The following is a 20,593-nucleotide window of genomic DNA, read 5'->3' as shown; positions in this document are numbered from 1 at the left end:
GAAATTATTTAAAAAGCTTGTAGTTTCTGAAATTTATAAAACGTCTAATTTTAATTGTAACCCTTACTTCACTATTTGGAGGCCTGATTAAGACAATCATATGTCTTAAGCATTCAGGCAGAGGCTAGGAACTTTATCCTGTGAAGGCTGAGCCAACAGATTAAGAGAGATGCAAGGACCATAGAAAAACATCATTAGCTAAGTAAAAGACTGATGGGGCTGCATTCCGGGAGAAAATAGTCTCCAAAGTGGGGCAGGAACAACACCTAATGAACAGAAATGGAGATGGATGAGTGTCAGTAAATGGAGTTTTCTTGATTCAAACAATGTGATTTGGAGTTTAAAGGATGTGATGTGGTCTAGAGTTGTGTTTATCACGTCAGATGTTCGCAATTTCTTATTCTGATATGAACCATTAGACCATGACATGTTCCTTATGGTTACTTGTGACCAATTTAAAGGTTCTACTTACACTGGTCCAGGTACAGAACTGATGTTGTGACAACCAGGTATTATTTAAATTATTTGATTTCATTGTTCAATTTTGTTCAATTGTAACTTGACTGGCAAAGCTGAAGCAAAATGTGACAATGTCTTCAGAGCTCTAAATTGATTCTTTTTGAATTTTTCTATGTGATTTGTTTCTGGCTTATTCATCAAGCGTAAAACTAGTATAACTGGGATAATACTTGTATCATATATATATATATATATATATATATATATATATATATATATATATATATATATATATATAGGTGGTATACAATTGTATACAATTGTGGTAGACAAGACCTTGGGTCTTGTCTACCACACCAGACAAGACCCAAGGTGTAGGTTGTGCAAGGAGGCCTCTGAGACAGTCCAGCACATAACAGCAGGGTGCAAGATGCTGGCAGGGAAAGCATACATGGAACGACATAACCAAGTGGTGGGCATAGTGTACAGGAACATCTGTGCCGAATATGGACTGGAAGCCCCTAGGTCAAAATGGGGAACACCCCCAAAGGTGGTGGAGAATGACCGAGCTAAGATCCTGTGGGACTTCCAGATTCAGACAGACAAGATGGTAATGGCGAACCAACCGGACATTGTGGTGGTGGATAAAGAACAGAGGAAAGCCGTTGTGGTGGATGTAGCAATACCAAGTGACCACAACATCAGGAAAAAGGAGCATGAGAAACTGGAGAAATACCAGGGCCTCAGAGAGGAACTGGAGAAGGCCTGGAAGGTGAAGACCACAGTGGTGCCTGTGGTCATCGGGGCCCTCGGGGCAGTCACCCCCAAACTGGAGCAGTGGCTCAAACAGATCCCAGGAACAACATCAGACATCTCAGTCCAGAAATGTGCAGTTCTAGGCACAGCCAAGATACTGCGCAGAACCCTCAAGCTCCCAGGCCTCTGGTAGAGGACCCGAGCTCAGAGGATGAAAGAGACCACCCGCGGAGGGTGAGAAGGGAATTTTTTTTTTTTTAGAACCAGCCATTGTTCTACTCTTCAATTTGTACAGAGGGTCTGGACCCTTGGCGTTTGAGAAACAGTTGTTTGCTGGAGGTATGGACACTTTTGAAGTTTTAAACTTTACCATTTGGCTGTAACACATGTAATGTATGAGCAAGTGAATGAGTTCGACGCTATGAAGTTTACCGGAAATTGCATGTGCTGTAAACAAGAAGAAAGGGAGAAGTGCCAAGTCGAACAAGAAGGCTGTAAATGTCAAGTCAATAATTGAAAGCAAGGCCAGCACGGACAGAGTTGGCCATGCTCAGTCCGCGTATAATCTATTATATGAGATTACAATCTTGCATAATGGTTTCGTTCACTCCTCCGCTGTCCTTGCTAAAACTACTGGAAGTTATTTATAAAGCAGTGCAGAATATATTCATAAGCTTGCCTTCTGTTCACTGATTGATTGGTCCGGTTGAAATTCAACGGAGGAATCAACGTTAATGGGAGAAAGCCCAGATGGAGCAGTAAAGAGAGGTTAGAATCTTTCTTAAGTAATATTATCAGATAGAGGCCTGACCCATGTAAGTGTTCCCTTTGGGAGAAATGTTAAAACTAATGTAAAATATTTCACAAAATCTTTATTCTTTCTGGCCATAGTTGAACGTAGTGACACCAATATCCCAGACAGTTCATGATTTATCGTGGTGGGCCATGCAGGAATCAGTAAAAGGTCCACACTTCATAAATCAAAATGTCAATGTATTATTTAAAAGCCAATGACTTATTTATTGCTAGTTTATGTTCATACTAAACCTATTACCCTGGTGCCACTGAGGCCTGTCAAAACATTAAAAATTCATGCAAAACAATCCATATTACTCATTAATAAATGCTTTCAGGTCATTCGTCATCATCCACTCAACAGTAGGTTAAAGTTACCACAAAATATTTATCTCTGTAGTAATTCGTTCAATAATAAAATGCTAAAAATTTGGCAAAAAAAACAAAACAAATTCTTTGCCACCGGGAGTGGCTAACAGTCTTTGGATATTAGGAATATTTACTGTGTCTATAGCTTTTTTTTCTTCTGCCATCTCTCCTTCTGACGTTTTTATGGATGACCCCTCACAGGACTCATTCCAGCTCATCCATCAAAAGAAGGCTCCAAATAGAACAGCTTACGGATGCCATTAAAACTATTATGGGGTGATAACAATCTCCTCACCTCACTCTCATTTCAGCCATAAAGACCTCAGATTCATTCTCACTTCATTAATATACCATCTTTCAAGCACTATGGCTTCCTCTCTGGACAAGTTTAATCTCGTATATTTTTTTTTTTTATTTCACTGAATCACCACAGCCATAAAAGAGGGAATATAGAATATGAATGCATAGTAGATTTATGGTTCATTTTTCTATATCTAATGTTTTTATTTTTTTTATTTTTTAGAAAGAAGGACCATAGTCTTATCATGTCCCTGCGGGAAAACTTGCTTATGGATGCACTGGCGTAGTTCCTCTTGCACACAGTCTGAGCTGCATTTTTCTTCACAGTGGGCTATAGATGGAGACAGAAACAGGGATGCTTTCTCACCTTGGGGGAGCTATGTTGGAGACCAGATGCAATTTGACTTTGCCTGCTTAAAAAACAGCAGATAAGAAGAAGACGACTCATACTTTAAGAAAAAAAGCACTGTATTTATCGTCTTTCCCTATTTTCTTTGCATTACTTTAGTTTTATGTTGATATTCAGTGTTACTCATATGACTTTATGAGGATTTTGTGAAGACGAGAAGTTTTGAGTTGTTTAATCCCAGTCTGTGATTTTTCTTACAGTCTGGTCTTGTATTAAAACAGATGTATCTTAAATACAGCGATTGTAGCTTCGGTGAATGTTTTAGAGAAATTTGATGTTAGCAAAGTGGAATGAATACCAGAGAAATGTGACAAACTTCACTCATTCTTAACAATGGGCGTCCATACCCAGATAATATCACCACTGTGTTAAGCATTTAGCACCAGAGGAAGTTTAACATTCTTTTTTTTTCCCCCTTTCTTCCTTACAGCGATCATTGAAAATCTTTGTTTTTTTTTTCTGCCTTGATTCTTTGCATAAAAATTACAGTCTGTTCAATAACCCTAAAATGTGTGGCGGTAATAGTACTGTTGCCTCACAGCAGTGAGTTTGTCTTGTGGTTTTCTTGTGTGGACTTTGCATTTTACACAAGTACAAGTATAAAAAAAATAGAATATTATCTTATGTAGGCCAAGGAGAAAGACAACTGGACATTTGCTCAGTGGCCAAAAGTCTTTCAGATTGTTTTACATTTAATTTTAATTTACATAACATTTCTCTGGTGATATTAATCAACCAAACCTTGAGAGTTGTAACAACTGAAAAAACTCAGGTATTGTTAAGGAAGAACCATGGTTGCTAAGAGAAAAGTACCACTTTTAACATTTCAGTCCCCTGCTGACCCGGTCTTTGAACCAATCCAGTTGGATGAAAGCTGTTGAGCACTCACAGGGAAGAATGAAGTGGTTGAACCCAATTTACATATGTCTCGAATGCTTTTAAATGTTTGGTTAATTCAGGATTTAGTTATTTTGCAGAATGTAGCTACAGATTCAGTGCTAAATTAAAAGTCAGTGAACAAAAAATCCTTGCTTGGAGCTTGAGTGATGAAACAGGAGAAAAGTTTTCAATGTGTTTTTGAGAAGAGTTGATTCTGTGCCCATCTGTAAGGAAATATGGTGTTTAAGTTCTTGTTATTTATGTTAAATGAAAGTAAATGCAAACAGTCATCTGTGGACTCATTTGGACTCCTTTGATTTTTTTTTTCTGAAGGGAAGCAATGCTGACCAGTAGGATGTATTTTGAAATTGTATAATCCATCTATTCATCCACAACACGGTCTCCTGCCAGTGAGCTACGTTTTTGGCTGTAAAATTAGTGTATTTTGCAAAACTGCAGTGGAAACACATTTCTTTTTTGCATCACATCAGTCATATTATCAAGAACTGGATGTTACTACTGGCGGAAAAGATGAAAAAAGTGACAGGAGGCCGTAGGAGGGTGAGGTTTTTAATGACTTGTCTGTGTTATTCACAAGTGATTTTAATTGCATTTCTTATTCAGTGGAAACTTTGCAATTGCAGAATTTTTTATGTATTTATTTTGTTTACATTATAATGGAAACACAGCTACTGGCGAGCTGCGCTCACGTCCCTCTCCTTGGTTCAGGAGGGTGGCCTTGTGGTTTAGTCTGGGCAGTTAGTTTGGTTTTGTCATCTGATATTCTTTAAGGTCAGTGAACCACTCCCACTGACCCCTACTTTGAGGCCGTTGGTTGGCCAGGAGACATTGGCAGGATGTGAACAGTCCTCTACTACTTCATCCAATGAAGGTGGGGATTATTTGGAGGAGATCATAGTTAGATTTTTTTAATAATTATAAATGATTAAAGTCTCTAAGGCAGTTGCATAGTGACTGCAGTCTTCATTTGCAACAAATAGTTGGATAGGTTTATTTAACATTGCTTTGTAGGGATGTAGATTTATTTATTTTCATGTTTCAGACACTTTTGAGAAAACATGCTGTTCATTAAACCGGAACCATTGAACTTAGAATATAGTTGGAACAACAATGTTGTTCTAGTGATGCCATTGGGCCTTTGAATAACATCTGAATGATGGCATCCAGATGTTGGTTTGTGTAACTTCTAATTACTTTACTTGATTTGGGTATGGTCAGTGTGTGAAAATAAAACTGGACATGAAACAAGAGGGGAGTAGCTTCATTTCTAAAGTTCCACAGCAGAAACAGATCCGTGTATCTTTGTATTGGATTTTGTCTGGACACAAAGTCCAGTATTTTTGCAGAAGAGACAGCAAGTTAATTGAAGATGATGTTCCAGATAACAACTCCTGAGTGGACCATTTTTCTGTGTTAGACCTCAGCTCGCTGTTGCGCTCTCCTCTTTTCCCTACTCCTTTCTTCTTCTGTGTGTTCCCTTACCCTTCGATCAAGGTCATAAATACATCCAGAGTCTCCGGCTTCCCTCTGTGTGATCACAAACATGACCACTGCGTCACAGTGTCTCTCTGACAGGCAATTTCACTGGAAAGATTATTGTTTGATGTTGGTACGTGGTAGCTCTCAGCGTTCTTTTCTGTCACGTGCTGAGGATTTTTGAAGGTGTCTTATCGTGATACTTATTTTAGACCAAATTTACAAAGATTAGCACAGGATTATTGCATCTTCTCCCTGATCTATATCTACAGCACTGTCAGTTTCAAAACAAAACAGCTTTTAGATTCAGATAAAGCACACAGTTCCTTGCAAGCTTAGCCTAACACCAACAAATACACCCTTCTTGGAAGAAAGCCATGACAACCACCATTTCCAGTTTACCATAAGCGTAGTAATGGACATGGCAAATATATTGAAGAGGGTGATCTGGCCAGCATTGAGCTTTTATGTATGCAGGGTGTTGTACAGCAGTAGAGCTACTACCCGTCATGTGGAGGCTATTTGTTTTTGACAGGGTTTGATTCCTGACCTCTGCAGCAGTAATGTATGGCTTCTGCTGGTTTTCTTTCTAATTACTTTAAAAAAGGAACAAGAACTTAAAAAAGAAGAGCGTGTGTGGAGTAATGTGAAACACAGATATGTCACATTCCTGCTAAATATTTTTACAAGCTGTCGAATCCTTATGATCCCACAGCTTAATGTTGTCTTTCTCATCTTTCTAACCCTGATTCATTTTCTTCCCACCACAGCAAGGGAAGAAAACGTTGCCACCTTCCGTGGCTCGGAGTACTTCTGTTATGACCTCTCCCAGAACCCGATCCAGAGCAGCAGCGACGAGATCACGCTGTCCTTCAAGACGTGGCAGCGCAACGGCCTCATCCTGCACACGGGGAAGTCAGCCGACTACGTCAACCTGGCTCTGAAGGACGGTGCAGTCTCCCTGGTCATCAACTTGGGCTCCGGAGCGTTTGAAGCCATCGTTGAACCGGTCAACGGGAAATTCAATGACAACTCATGGCATGATGTGAAAGTGACCCGGAACCTGCGACAGGTAAGGCCCAGTGTTGGGGAAGATTACTTCACCTGCAGTTAGATTAGAAACCTGTTTGTTCTGGTTGCATCCATCATGACAGTTCTGTTCATGTCATGCCTCTCCCCCTAACCTGCCTTGTGTTTGTGTGCACAGATGTTCAGATTCATTTCACTTGTTTTTTTTTATTTGTAATTTTTATTAAATTCACATCTTACCCAACCCACCTTTTTGCCAAGCCTACAGGTACTGGACCCGACTTGGTAAACAAACTCCACTGTATGGTAGATATCATTTAACTCATTGTCATCCCTTAGTTTGCAATCTCTCTTTTCTTCCCCCTGTGTGATTTCTGGCAAGGTTTGCTGAGAATTGAATGACTAACTGCTGGGCTCTGAAGTTTTTCCTCACTCTCTTGAGTCTTCTTTTCCGATTGTTTCACTTCAATATCAAACTCTACGTATGTGGAAATCAGGCCGACTCATGCATCGTTATACTGATTAGCACAAGGCAAAACACACTGCAGGAGGCAACTGAATCTAACCAAACTAAAACATTTTACCTGTAATAAATTCTCAGTAACAGTAGTTAATTTGGGAGTACTTTGGACCCATGAGGAGCTCACCCATTAGGTGCTCCAGTAACTGTCTGATAGCCCAATTGCCCGATTACAATGGACCCCTGCCTATTCGCAGTTCAGAATTTACAGATTTTTCTGTGGATCTGACTCCACTACTTTACTCATGTGGATTAACCAGTTTAAAAGTTATTGGCAACATGAGAATGGATTTTAGTTATGAATTTACTGGCAAGGCAGTGATATGAACATTATTTAACAAAGTAGGTCTGAATTTTCAACTTACCAACATTTATTTAGTATTGAATCAGTAAACAGAAATAAAGTTAGAGTACATGGACAGATTTAAGTCCAGTAATATTAAAAATAAGTTCGGAAACTTCATAGAAATTTAAAACAATCAAATACATGTAGATTTTAAAGGATGATGATTTGTATTGAAAGCTGTAGCAAAAATGTGAGAGATCTACACAGATTAGAGCCCACTGACCAGTCAGAAAAGCTATTAAAAAAATTAACTGCTGTGTATTTTATTGATTATGTCACAGTTTCAAACTCATAAACCTTTCTTTTATTACAATGTAACTAAATGCATCAGTAATACCTAGTTAGTTATATTAGATTTTTCTCTTCCTATAAAAAAAGTTGTTTAAATGTTAAATTAGGCATCATGATACCATGTTTTATAATTGTATTGGTCACAGTTGTTTAGCAGTGCAGTTCTCTTTCATAAAGTGGTCATTTTTCTTGCTGCAGTTCTTCTTTGTCCTGCATGTTTGCTTCTGACTTTCTGCAATGCAAACCATTTAAGTTGGGTTTTCTTGTTAATGTACAGCAGTTAAAATTAATCCAATGAATTCAGCCAGTTGTTCATTTTAATTATTTTCTTCAACAAGCTGCATCTACAATCTGAAACGTAGAATATTAAAATGTTCTTTTTGTGCCCACGCGGTTGTCAGGTGACGATATCTGTGGATGGGATTTTGACCACCACGGGTTATACCCAGGAGGACTACACCATGCTGGGCTCAGATGACTTCTTCTACGTGGGTGGGAGCCCCAGCACAGCCGACCTGCCGGGATCTCCAGTTAGCAACAACTTCATGGGCTGTCTCAAGGAGGTAATGTAGCATTCTCGCAGAGATAAAATGTGTTGCTGCTGAATTTCAAAACAGGCCATAAGAAGTTTGTAAGCTTTCATTACAAATCCTGACTGCACAGACGTGGAAATGCATTTTATTAGATCCATAGAGACACAGTTCTATCCATGACTTTGAGTTTTTCTTCTTTTTCTTTATGCTAATTTGGAATAGGTGAAAATGCAGATGGATAGAAATTGTGCAAATCAAAACTGAAGAGTTGTTAAATTTGAAAGAGGTGAAAGTTGATTAGAAAATAGACATGGATAAATAACATACATAGTGTGCCACTCCCACTCTTCAGCTTCCACACATCCTTCATTTAGTGACTCGTAAACAGTTTTATGGCCTCTAAGGAAAGATTATATGTCATTCAACAGCAGCAGTTTACAAGGAATAAGTATAAGGTACACAAGTTTGAATTTATTGGTTTTAAATTTTGTCTTCTGAAGAAATATCTTCAGACAATCCAAGTAGCAGGTGCTGATATTGCTAAACTGGCCTCACTGGGAGACAATGTGTGGCTTCCAGGGAAATTTCTTGAAGTTTCTAAGCAAAATCTTTTCATCTCAAGGTGACGTCATTCAGGCCTCAGCAAATCTGTTTAAAACATCTGCAAAAAAGCAACTTCTGTTCAGATTTTCAAACTGATGATCTTGGAATCTGCAGATGTTCAGAATCGTACAATTTATTTAAATGCATCTTTTTCCATATCACAGCTTCACAGGGTTCCTTGGATTCCACTGTTCTGAGTTTTTTGTCAATCCAGTGAGTCGCAGTGTCGCTTACTGGAAGATAAGAAGTTGGTCTTGTCAATTTGAAAAGACATTCTACAACTTTTCACTGAGATTTAAGTGAATGTTATGTTTTAGCTTTTATTTATAAATGTTGCATTTTGGTTTAAAATTTTACCCAGAGTTCCTGACGGCACTGTAAAGTATGCAATGCACAAAGTGAGTCAGGATTCACAGGCTGTGCTTTAAACCCACTGCTACTGTGTTTCTGATATTTGGTTTTGTTAGTGAGAATTTTGTTCAGGGACGATAACTGAACCTTCAAGTTCAGGGAGAGGTTCCCCTTATGTATAATATACTTGAGATTAAATTGATTATATGTATGCAAGCATTGACATAACTGATTTTTTTTCCAGTTATTTTTTGTTTTATACTACTAAATCCAAGTGCTACCCCAACTGAGCAGCAGACTGTAAAAGCGGCTTTTAAAGGTTATTGCATCCTGATACCAATACCCAAGACGTGAAACTTGGCTCAGAGAGTCAACACACACAAACGCGCACCCACGTGTGGACAAATATATTTCTCCCTGAAGCTTATGATGTCATATCTTTGCACTTAAGTAGAGCCAGTGGAGTGCACTGTGACTGCAGGGGCTTGGCTTTCTCCATCTCACACACACACACACACGCACACACACGCACACACACACACACACGCACACACGCACACACTGAGTGTACAGCATCATATGGCTGCAGGGCGATGGAGGAAGTGGCGCAGCAGCCATTTAATCCCCCTCTGGCCTACTTCCTGCTCTATGGCACGCTGGGCCTTTTTTCAGTTCTCTGCACCACCCACTCCCACTCCTGTCATGCATGTGCACGCACACACACACACACGCACACACACACGCTCACATGCACATATAATTAGAGATGTGCACAGCCATGCATTCACTGATTCATGAACCACAGAGTCAAATATGAAAGGTGGTGTCACAGTATGAAAAAGAGGCAAGTATGTTTTTTTTCTTGTTGTTTTTCCTTTGATGTGCACACAAGCAAAATTCATTAACATACAATGAAGCAGAGTAAACGGGTGCACAATGTTGTGGCGTAATCTTCTGGAAAATGAGCTGCTATTTTAAGGTTTCTTATTTACATTTTTCAGACTTTTAAGATGCATACAGTTAATCTTTTTACGCAAGTTCAACTAATTTCTATCCCTCTGGCACACACTCACTGCATTTAACGAGTCCGGCCACAAACTTTTAACAACCTAGAACTCATCTATAAGCTTCACTGCACTAAGCTTAAATTTACTATCTGTACTTTATTCCTTTATGTGCATTGGATAAGACATCATTTCTGAACAGTTTTTGTTAGATACAGAGCTCAAGTCTGCAAAAGTAGTGGAGCCATATTGTTGCTCCAGTCACAGTGTGATATCCATTCCACATTTTTCTTCCTGAACAGGAAGTTACCTGATGTGCAATCGCAACAACTCAATGTTGCATCAGATATAGGGATTATATTGTGGCTTTCCTTAACTTTAAGTTGCATTTCAGTCATTTCTAAGGAACTTTACTTAGAGATATGTGGTGATCACAAACTTTTCCTGTTGAATCAGTGTGGTTGATGCCAACCATCAAACCATCTGGAGGCATCTAGAGTTTTGGGAAACTGTTTGAGTTATTAAAACATTATCAGTTAGAGCATATTTGCGCCTAGTTGTCTGGTTTTACTCCAACAGAAAACAAAATTTTGGATAAAAATAAACATTTTTTTCAACTTTAAAAACTTTAAAATGGTTAGCAAATAAATCTTGCTTAAATTATTATAGATTTATCCATACTGGTTTGGTCAGTTTTTTGGTCACCCCCCAATACAGATGGGTTATTCTGAGCACCCACCTCCCAGTCAGGAGCCCCACCCAGCCACCTACACATCTGCAGCATCCACCAGTTCCCCCCAGTCTGCAATCCGGCACCTCCTCGTTCTCCTCTCTCCACCATTAGGGCTAATTTCCCTGCTGCCAGTGCTCTTGTCCTCGCCATCCACTGTGCAGCATTACAGATAAATGTTTTGTTACCATGGCACCAGGTGCTGGTTGCCCTTGGTAGCTCCTTCGGCTGGCCGGCCCGTGATTATTATGCCTTTCATAACCAGCAATTACAAAAAAAGCCTACATCTCCGAGCCTACAAAATACATAATGGCCTACAATAACACATAATTGCTGTAATTGTGGTTGTCATTACACCTCCATCAGCCACTCGTATGGAGGCCTCTGGCTGTGGAGCGCATACTGTCGCCAACAAAGAAACACAAAGGAGGAGTTCACGGTCCGGATAGGGAGTACAAGCAGAAAAGAGACAAATGATGGCTGTTGTCTATGACTCTTCCTCCTTCACATTGATTTATTATTATTTCGCCGTCATTTATTCATCGTTTCTATGCTGAGGGGTCTTTGGAAAAATGTTTTTTTTTTTTTTTTTTTACTCCACTAAATTACACCTGGGGCAACTACAGTTAATGAACCTATCCCTTGCTGATTAAAAAAGTCACAAAATGAACATATTAGCTGGAATTAAAGTGTCACGAACTCAGCTTAGTTGTAATCCACGGGCGACTTTGTGGTCTACAAGTAAAAATTGTTTTTCAAAAAAAAAAAGATCTGCTAAGATTCTCTAAGTTTGATTTTTTTTTTTTTTTAAGATGTTAGCATTACAGTCATGGTAAGAGCTTGTGTTGTGAAAAATATCTCCAATGTCTTTTTTTTTTAACTTAACAAATAATGATCATATCATTCCTAGTGTGTTGGAAGAAGTTGCCCCATGAAGGATGTTTTTATCCCGATATATATTTTCAGCATTCATTGGGATAAAACTTAGTCCTTGGCAAAGATGCACACATGGTGGCTTCACTCATTCCTCCACATATAACTCACTTTTTCTTCTCTAGATGTCGTAAATAATTATGAGTAAAAAAAAACCAAAAAACTTTTTGCCAATTTCCTGCTGTCCAATCCTGCACTTCCTCCATAGTTTCAGTCTGTCCTTGACATTTTTCCTGGGCAGAAGAGACTTCTTTGCTGCATTCACACCTACCTGCTGCCAGTGCTTCACAAGCTTTGTGTTGGCAGCAACGACTTCCCCCAGAGGAAATGATCCCGGAGCTGTCTGGAGGCTTCCTTTTTCACTTCAACTGAACTCTTTGGTTTAAAGTTCTTTGTGATCTAGAACAAAAACTTTGATTTGCAACATTATTGCAGTGGTTTTGTGCATGCATGAGGCCATTTTAATGCAAACCCAAGATGATTGCATGCTTGTAAGCAACCATTGCCAATCAGTCTGCTATTTTGAATTAAATAATTATTTCGGGTGGAGTCCTTCACAGGTTCACCTGTGCTCATGATATGACTAATCTACACTGAAAATTACATACTACAGTGAAAGCTGAGTTTGCAAATTTGCATTGAATTAATTTTGTCGCAAAGCACAAAAACCTGAAGCTGTATGCATCCTCTATTCATTAACGCTTGACCTATAATATGCTATGACCTTTTACTCAGTAGAAGTGTGAACGTTATATAAAGATGGTAAAACTGCATCTGAACCTGTCTGTGTAAACTCAGGCAGGCACTCAGAGAAACACAAAGGAAGAGCAATTCTGCAGAACCATAGTTAGATGAAAATTTGAGCAGTTAAATTAGCCCCAGAACTTAATCACTGGTCAGGTTTTCTTATTTATTTTTTAACAGATTCAGCCTGAATAGCCCATGCACATCCATGTACTCAGAGCTTGTCTCTATCAAATTAAACAAGTCAGTTTCCAAAGGTGCCATCATTTTACTGGACTGACTGAGGGGGCTATTGGCTCAGTTTGTGATTCTCTGCAAAGCAAACCCTGCCCCCCTGTGGACAAGAGCCCGCACTGTCAGGGATTTGATGTTGCAAAACACTCCTCAGAGAGTCTCGTGTCAGAACCATGTGATCACTGATACTACAAGACCAACACCAGCAGCAAGGTGTTGGCTGCAGGTGTGTCTATTTGAGGATTACAAGGATATGCAGATATTTCTGCTGAAGCAGAGATTTATGCGCTAAACGCACATTAAGCAAGAAAAATCTTACATCTACTTCACAAAGAGAGTAAGACTAAGAACATTTCTTTTCTTAGAAGAAAATGTTTTTTGTTGTTTTTTTTCATATTTCTTACATTTGTAAGGAAAACCTTAGTCTGTTTTGTGGGACCACAGGTTGAGAGAGTGTGTGACTTTTGTAGGATTTCTCAGGTGGAGATAACACCTGAGTCTGTGCTGCTCGGCAATCCAGAGAGGTAATTTCAAGCCTCAGTCATATTGTGTAACAGTGCTCGTTCTCACACACTGATAAGGGACTGTGTGTGTGTAATGATGTGTGTCCTAGACGCCTGGTCAGAGAGATAATGCAGTGATGGATTTCTTTCATCTGACCATTGTCGAACATTTTCCCTCACCTCTGCTGCTCACACACACACACGCGTCTTCAAATTTCCATGCATGTTTGTGTGCACATGCATGCTTTCTTCGCTCAGGGCGGGTATTCCTCAAGCTTCATTCTCATGTTAACCTGCCGCCGGATCTGCAAAGTGCTGATAAAGCTCCCTCTGCATGTTGAAAGGCTCTTTCTGTACATATTGTTCGGAGGTGGCAGAAAGCTGAAAGTGACTTGTCAAAGTGTCAGCTATACCCTCCGTTTGTCCCTCCTCCTTTCCATATGGAGGAAAAAAAAATTGTAATGATTTATGACATGTTCTGTTTGTGAGTGTACAGATGTGTGCTGCATCCACACCAGCAGAGTGTGGATGTTGGAATCTCTCATGAAGTTTTCAGTTTTGTAGTAACTGCGCATTTTTCACCACAGAATATACTCGCTATCAATATTTCTGCTTTTTTTTTATATACTTGAAACATTAAAATGTCAAAGGTATCATGACTGAATAACAAAAACAATTTTTTTAAATACTTTAAATTATTAAAGGATAAAGCTATCCAAACCACCTTGACCCTGTGTAAAAATATAACAGCCCCACAGTTTGTGAACCTCTTACTTAACTGATGAACCATAATCTGGCCTGATTACCTCCTAGATTAATTGAATCAATAAATCACCTAACTGGAACTAGATATTTCTTGACAATGTAAAACTGTCTTAAAGTGATCTAAAGAAATTCAACAAAATTAAAGAAATCAATCTGCAAATGGATGCTAAGTAACTTATAAGGTTTCAGGACTAGAATGTGTCTTATAATAAGAAAGCACTGAATAGTTGTGAACCTTCTTTGTAGTCACTCGCCTGCCAAAAATACCCATAAACTCATCCAGGCTCTAATAAAAACCATAAAGCCGTGCACACATCCCCCCCCCCCAAATATTTTGGTTAACATTCAGATTTGAAAAAAAAATATTGAGACTGAGGAGATAGAAGTGGATTTTTTTTTTTTTTTGGGTGGAAGTTGTGTATATGATTTATAAGTATAATTACATCTGTGGAAACAATAGCACAGCAGATAAACAGCTAACCCTAGTGCTGATCTGGGGCAGGTTTGCTTCATTTTTTTATTTTTTTTTTATTTTTTATGATTAACCCAGCAGTCTACGGTAAATAAAATATAACCCAATAGAAAAAGTTATTTTCCTGAAGTCACAAGAATATTTTCGGTTCTTTAATCATAAAATAATGTTTTATTTTTTTTCTTCCCAGACCATTATAAGATTCTCATTGTATGTGCAATTGAGTGAAAATAGCAAGGTTTCACAACATTGACACAAAACAGTAAAGTAAAATATAAGTAAAACATGCAAAGACAAAAGCAACACTCATTATGTACAAGACAACAAGTTAAGCTGCTGCCAGTCGATTGTCATTGCCAGAAAAAAATAAACAGGAAAAAGGCTGAAAATATTACTCTTTTTTCACTTAGGATAGCATTGAAAATTATTAGGTTAAATGGAGCCAATATGTTCTTCAGAAACATGTTTCCCCATGTCCTTCTATAAATTATGGTTTGTTTCTCATATTGCTCTTTCTCTTCTAGAAAGACTTTTGTTTTTTGCGCCTCAGCTTCCACAGTCTGAGTGCAGGTGTCGCTTATCGGCGTCCTCCAACACTTCCCAATGACTACACTGATACTTTCTTTTATTCCATTTTGGAGAGAAGAGACTGAAGCTGTTCACTCGGAGAAAAAGAGTTGGCTCTTTATGAAATGTTGGAAAATCCAATATATCGACTGGAGCAGCGAGAGGAGGGAAAAAAAAAACTAAACAAAGGGGAAGGAAAGAACACAGAAAGAGAGGGAGAAAAGGAGAGGACTATTTTCTGTGCGGTCCCTCGGCTCCCTTAGGGATGATCTGATTTACTGTCAAATGTGCAGCTGGATTATCAATATTCTGAGCCAAGACCCTCAATTTATCCTCACATCCAGCAGAGCTGTGGTATCTGAGATGTTCAAATAAAACAGGAAAAGCAAACAGAGCAGAGGCTGTTTGTCTTGTTCATGTCTGTGAACCCACCAAAGACAGACTCCGAGTGTTTCTCTGTCCCGAGAATTAGAGGAGAGAGAAAAAAAAAGAGGCCTTCAATTTTCCACTCGAACAGATTTCAATTTCCACACTCATCCCCCTCCGTGACTCCAGCCTCCCTTTGTTCACGACAACATTTAGGCTGCTGGGATGAAAGAGACTGTTTCTCAATCATTTTTTCCCCCCATCACTCGATCAAATGGAGAAACCACATGTGTTTGGAAGCAGCTTCGGGATACAGATGAATTAGGAATAACTGGAAGTCTGCACCATCATCTGTGTTTTCCTTTTTGCCAAATGCTTTACTAGACAAAGGAGCAGAAACACCATGGATGAGAAGATAAAAATTAGCTCCAGTTTTATTGATGCCTTTCAGCATTTGAGATCTGCTATGTTTCTTCGTTTTATCTTGTAAGGTTAAAAACGAACAAAACTTGACTGACAGAGAAGTTTTTGGGTTAAAATACAAACTCATAATTAGCTTCAAAAATATGCTTCTACTTGACGGTCTGTTTTCACCATGGTTATGAGAACTAAACATGCCATTATGTTGACAGACATTATTTATTTTAAAGGAAAACAAAGCTAAACTATATACATGTTAAAGGAGAAAATATATACAGAGTCATTTTAATTTGAGAAGGATTTTTTTTCCTGTGTTCAGAGGTAATCAATTCTCCTGACACCAGTAAACTTAGAATGCACTGCAGAGAAAGGACAAAGGATGATGTGATATCAATAAGAAAACAATTTCTGTTTCAGATAAACGTTAAGGATGACTCTGTGCATCCCTACATGGATATGCAGCACACAGACCTTAAAGCCTTGAGCAAAACACATTATTCAGAGGCGAATCAACCATGATTAGACTATCTACAAAAAAAAATAAAAGAAAGGGAATGTAAACATCATAAATTTTCAAAAAGGATTTGAATAAATGATAATAAATTCCAGATTTTCTTTCAGCCTGTCTCAGGACAGAAGTAGCACGGCATTGTGGAGTATTCTTGTTTATCCACTCCCTTCTTAACAATGACCAACAACTTTGACGCATTTCAGTCCCGTTTCTGTGTTCACCGTTTCTGTGTCAAAAAGTTAAACGATATCCACATAAATATGGACTGTGGACCATTCGAAGCATGTTTTACAAAGTCTTTGTTACAAACCAAAACTGCAAAATTCCCATATTCCATTGTTATCGAAATAGCTTGACAAGTAAGTCATTTGTTGCAGAAACCCGTGAGAAACTGATAAAAAAAATGGGACTAGTTTATCTTTAAGTTGCTTATTAGAATTGTGTCATTAAATTTACAAAATGTAATGACACAATCCTGAGGAAAAAAAAAAAACATTAAAAAGGCTAATATTATTGCACCGCCATAGGTGGTGCACTAAAATGAGAGGAATATGCAGGCTTTTATTTTGAAACTTTCAGTAAGCTTCATTTTAAATGACCACACTAATTCAATGTGTAACAGTGTTTTTTTTTTAAAAACTAGTCACATTAAGCCCAAAAGAACAATTACCTGATGTGAAAAATGTCAAGGCTTTTATTTTGAAATTTTCAGTAAGCTTAATTTTAAATGGTCACACTAATCCAATGTCTAACAGTGGTTTCCAGCTATATAATGCCCAAAACAGCAAGTAGTTCTGAATGCCAGCTCAGCCCTCCTCTGTAATAATTGAGTGTTCCACCATGTTCTGACATTCTATTCTGTCCTCTGTATTAAAGTGTTACGCCAAAAGATGGCGTCTTTGTAGTCCTAAGCAGCAGCTCTGCCTTTCTCTGTATTCTGTTGTTATAGCGATTAATCCTCTGTCAACTGCCGTGTGTGAGACAGAAAGGTGGAAAAAGATTTCTATCTTTATGAGACACCCAGTCAGTTTTGAAGAAAAAAGCAGTCCGAACAACTGCTTCCTGTTCAGGATCCGTAAGGCCGATCCAAAAACCGTTTGAAGCATATGAGAGGGATATTTGTCATCTCCGATAGTACCGCGATTCATATCTGTAGCTCTATCACAGTGATAGCAGTGATGAAAGAAAGATGGTGTGCCCTGAGCTCTGAAATTTTTCAGAAAAGTCTGAAAATGAATGGCTGAGAGCATGAGGTTACCCTGTCACATGATTTCGCTCTGAAGCACCTTGACAGAAAACCGTCAGCCCTAGAGAAATTTTGAAAACATTTTACGGGAGCAAGCATGCGTATCAATGTCATGACTTGCTGTCATACCAATAGAGCAATTTTTGCACCCATGAGAGCGATTTCAAAATTATTTTGGGGTCAAAATTCCACTCCATTTCTCACTCTAAAAAGCGGCAGTTGGTTTCAGTTACACTCTGCGTTTCGGGAGTTGGAAATTTAGCTCGTTTTTAACTTTTTACTTTGCCATTTTTACACAGAACCCAAATAAAAATAATAGCCCGGATGCCGGGATCAAGCCGCATGTTTTGATACCAAGCTGCATGTTTTGATTCCAAAGCTTTGCAAGGCAGTCACTGCTCTTCCCTATGTAATGCTAATGGCATGCCCCAATTACATCTTTTACCGACAAATAAGTATTCAACTGAATGCATCATAATGTAATCTCATCCAGGTGATGCATCATCATAATAAAACTGTCAGAGACAAAGCAGGAAAAAAATGAGGGAGCAAAAAGACGGATGTATGATCTCTCTGTCCTTCATAATGGATCAATAACAAGACTCTGTGCAGAATGGATAAACTTCTCTTGTCTCTTGTTTAGTATTGCAGGTGCTAAGAAAGCTGTTGTGAAAAACTATAACTACAGCATTAAGTGAATGTAAGTAGATCTTGACTACGGTTTTCTGAGGTAATTCCTTGTTGATCAGCGATTGATCCAGTGCTGGTTTTAGACGCAGAGCCATCTAAGGGATCGGAGATCGTGGCTGTCCACTTTTGTCTCGCTTTGTGAAATTCCTTCAGATCCTTTGATGATGTTCTAGTGTATGGACGGAGAAGTATACAAAATCTTATTTATTTTTTTTGTGAGAAACATTTTATAGATCAATGTTCATTTACTCTTATATGGGCACAATCTAGCGCAAACTGGATCCTGTGTATATTTTCTGTAAAGTTATAAGCATTAACATATTGACAGTCATTCCAAAACCCACAAACACTTTCACAACCTCAGATACATGATCCAAATGCTCATCATGAGTATAAAAAAAGAACACTATGCAAATCATAGTCACTAGTGGGTTAAGCTTAACATATTTTAAATTATGACTCATTCATTTTATTGGGGAGTGGAACAGGGATATAACCCACGGGATTTTTCTGAATAACTTTGCCATGTAATGCTATTTGCTTCTTCAAGTTGTGAGAGTTTACACAAGAATTTTTTTTTGCTCAGTTGGTCTTAAAAAAAAAAAAATCAGTAATCTTTTATCCCTCAGCAGGCGCAGTTGTTCGTTGTGAGATCCCCAGTCAGTCCCTTTTATGGATTTAACTCTCACATCCAACACCAACGGATTTAGGTATTAATATTTATGCTGATAGAAAGACCTAAGAGATTTTGCTCTGATAATTTTCATTGGAATCTTTTGTCGTTTGTCATAAACCTCTTTAAGTTGCAGATCTTCATCCAAAAGCTTTAGCTTCACACTGTGAGGAGGGATGAGAAGAGCTTTACCTCATTGAGTATTTTGCTTTATCACAGGGCTTGCTTGTTTGGGGGAAATAAACTAGCAAAAATAGCCAAACATGTTCCTACATTACCTGACTTTTAAATTGGTCTTAGTTGTGTAATTTTCATCTTTGGTTATTTTATTCTTTGGTTATTTTATTCTTTGGTTATTTTATTTAAATTGTTAAATATTGTGACGATGTATGAGCACTGAGATAAAATACATCTCTCATCATTATTTAGAATCCTTAATAATAGGTTAAGCCATTTATTTTTTCAAATGGAGAATGTGTCCATCATTATATAGTCTGAATAGACATGCTGTTAATTAACAGGAGCTTGAATAGAAAATCATTTTCACAGATGAGGACTGTATTCATCTGGAAAACCCAGATAATTATTATTTTTTTTAATTCTTTGTCTAATTGCAAAAACATAAATTGAAGTGGCATTGTTTTAATGTCATGCTTTTGAGCTGATGGTGACTTCATTGCTGCATTTAGAGACGAATACCCAAATCCATAATTTACTCATCACAGGTGGTGTACAAGAACAATGACATCCGTCTGGAGTTGTCCAGGATGGCTCGGATTCTGGATCCAAAGATGAAAATCCAAGGTGAGGTGTCCTACAAATGTGAGAATGTGGCCACGTTGGACCCAATCTCCTTTGAGACTCCAGAGGCGTACATCAGCCTCCCCAAGTGGAATACCAAGAGGATGGGATCGATCTCTTTCGACTTCCGCACGACTGAGCCCAATGGACTCATCCTCTTCACTCACGGAAAGCGTCAGGAGCGCAAAGATGCAGCTCGCAGCCAGAAAAACACTAAGGTTAGTTTGTGACCCCTGAAATATATTTTTTATTACATTTTTACTCCCATTTCTATAATGTTCCTCTCACCATGTCTGCAAATGGAGGACGTTGCAAGACCCAAAAAAACATTCCGTATTGGTGTATTCTGGTTGTCCTGCACAGGTGGATTTCTTTGCTGTGGAGCTCCTAGATGGAAGCCTGTACCTACTATTGGATATGGGCTCAGGGACGATAAAGGTGAAAGCCACCCAGACAAAAGTGAACGATGGGGCATGGTACCATGTGGACATTCAGAGAGATGGACGCTCTGGTAAGCAAAGTAGCAGTTTGTAGAAACGTGAATTGATGTTGATGAGTTAGACTCACTGCCTTTATAATTAAGCACTCAAAGGGAATTGTCAAGTTTTGACGTATTATATGCTTGCCAGCTTTATCCAGGCCCACTATGTGACCCCTATCATACTTTCTTAGTATTGATAATGTGTGTCCCAGAAATCACCTGTCTGCAGATCTTCATGTTGTTCTGAATGTCAGATAGTTGAGGAAGTGCCTGTAAGACGTACGTCAACTTGTGCTAGTAGTGGTCAGCCCGGCTC

The 20,593-nt window shown here is 38.6% G+C and overlaps 1 protein-coding gene across 1 annotated transcript in view; it reads left to right on the top strand.

Annotated features, from left to right (window-relative positions):
- The window catches only part of LOC106932067 (neurexin-3a-like), an 87,008-nt gene that overhangs the window by 51,575 nt on the left and 14,840 nt on the right, over positions 1 to 20,593 (top strand). The window contains exons 4-8 of the mRNA XM_088002848.1: positions 6,235 to 6,536; positions 6,755 to 6,799; positions 8,052 to 8,213; positions 19,721 to 20,014; positions 20,160 to 20,307. Of these exons, the coding sequence (XP_087858974.1) occupies positions 6,235 to 6,536; positions 6,755 to 6,799; positions 8,052 to 8,213; positions 19,721 to 20,014; positions 20,160 to 20,307 (951 nt within the window). The remainder of the gene's footprint in view (positions 1 to 6,234; positions 6,537 to 6,754; positions 6,800 to 8,051; positions 8,214 to 19,720; positions 20,015 to 20,159; positions 20,308 to 20,593) is intronic.

The sequence above is a fragment of the Poecilia mexicana genome, unplaced genomic scaffold (genome assembly GCF_051168715.1).
Source record: "Poecilia mexicana isolate PSO_F unplaced genomic scaffold, ASM5116871v1 scaffold_22, whole genome shotgun sequence".
Taxonomy (NCBI): Eukaryota; Metazoa; Chordata; class Actinopteri; order Cyprinodontiformes; family Poeciliidae; genus Poecilia; species Poecilia mexicana.
This window is presented reverse-complemented; position numbering and strand designations above follow the sequence as displayed.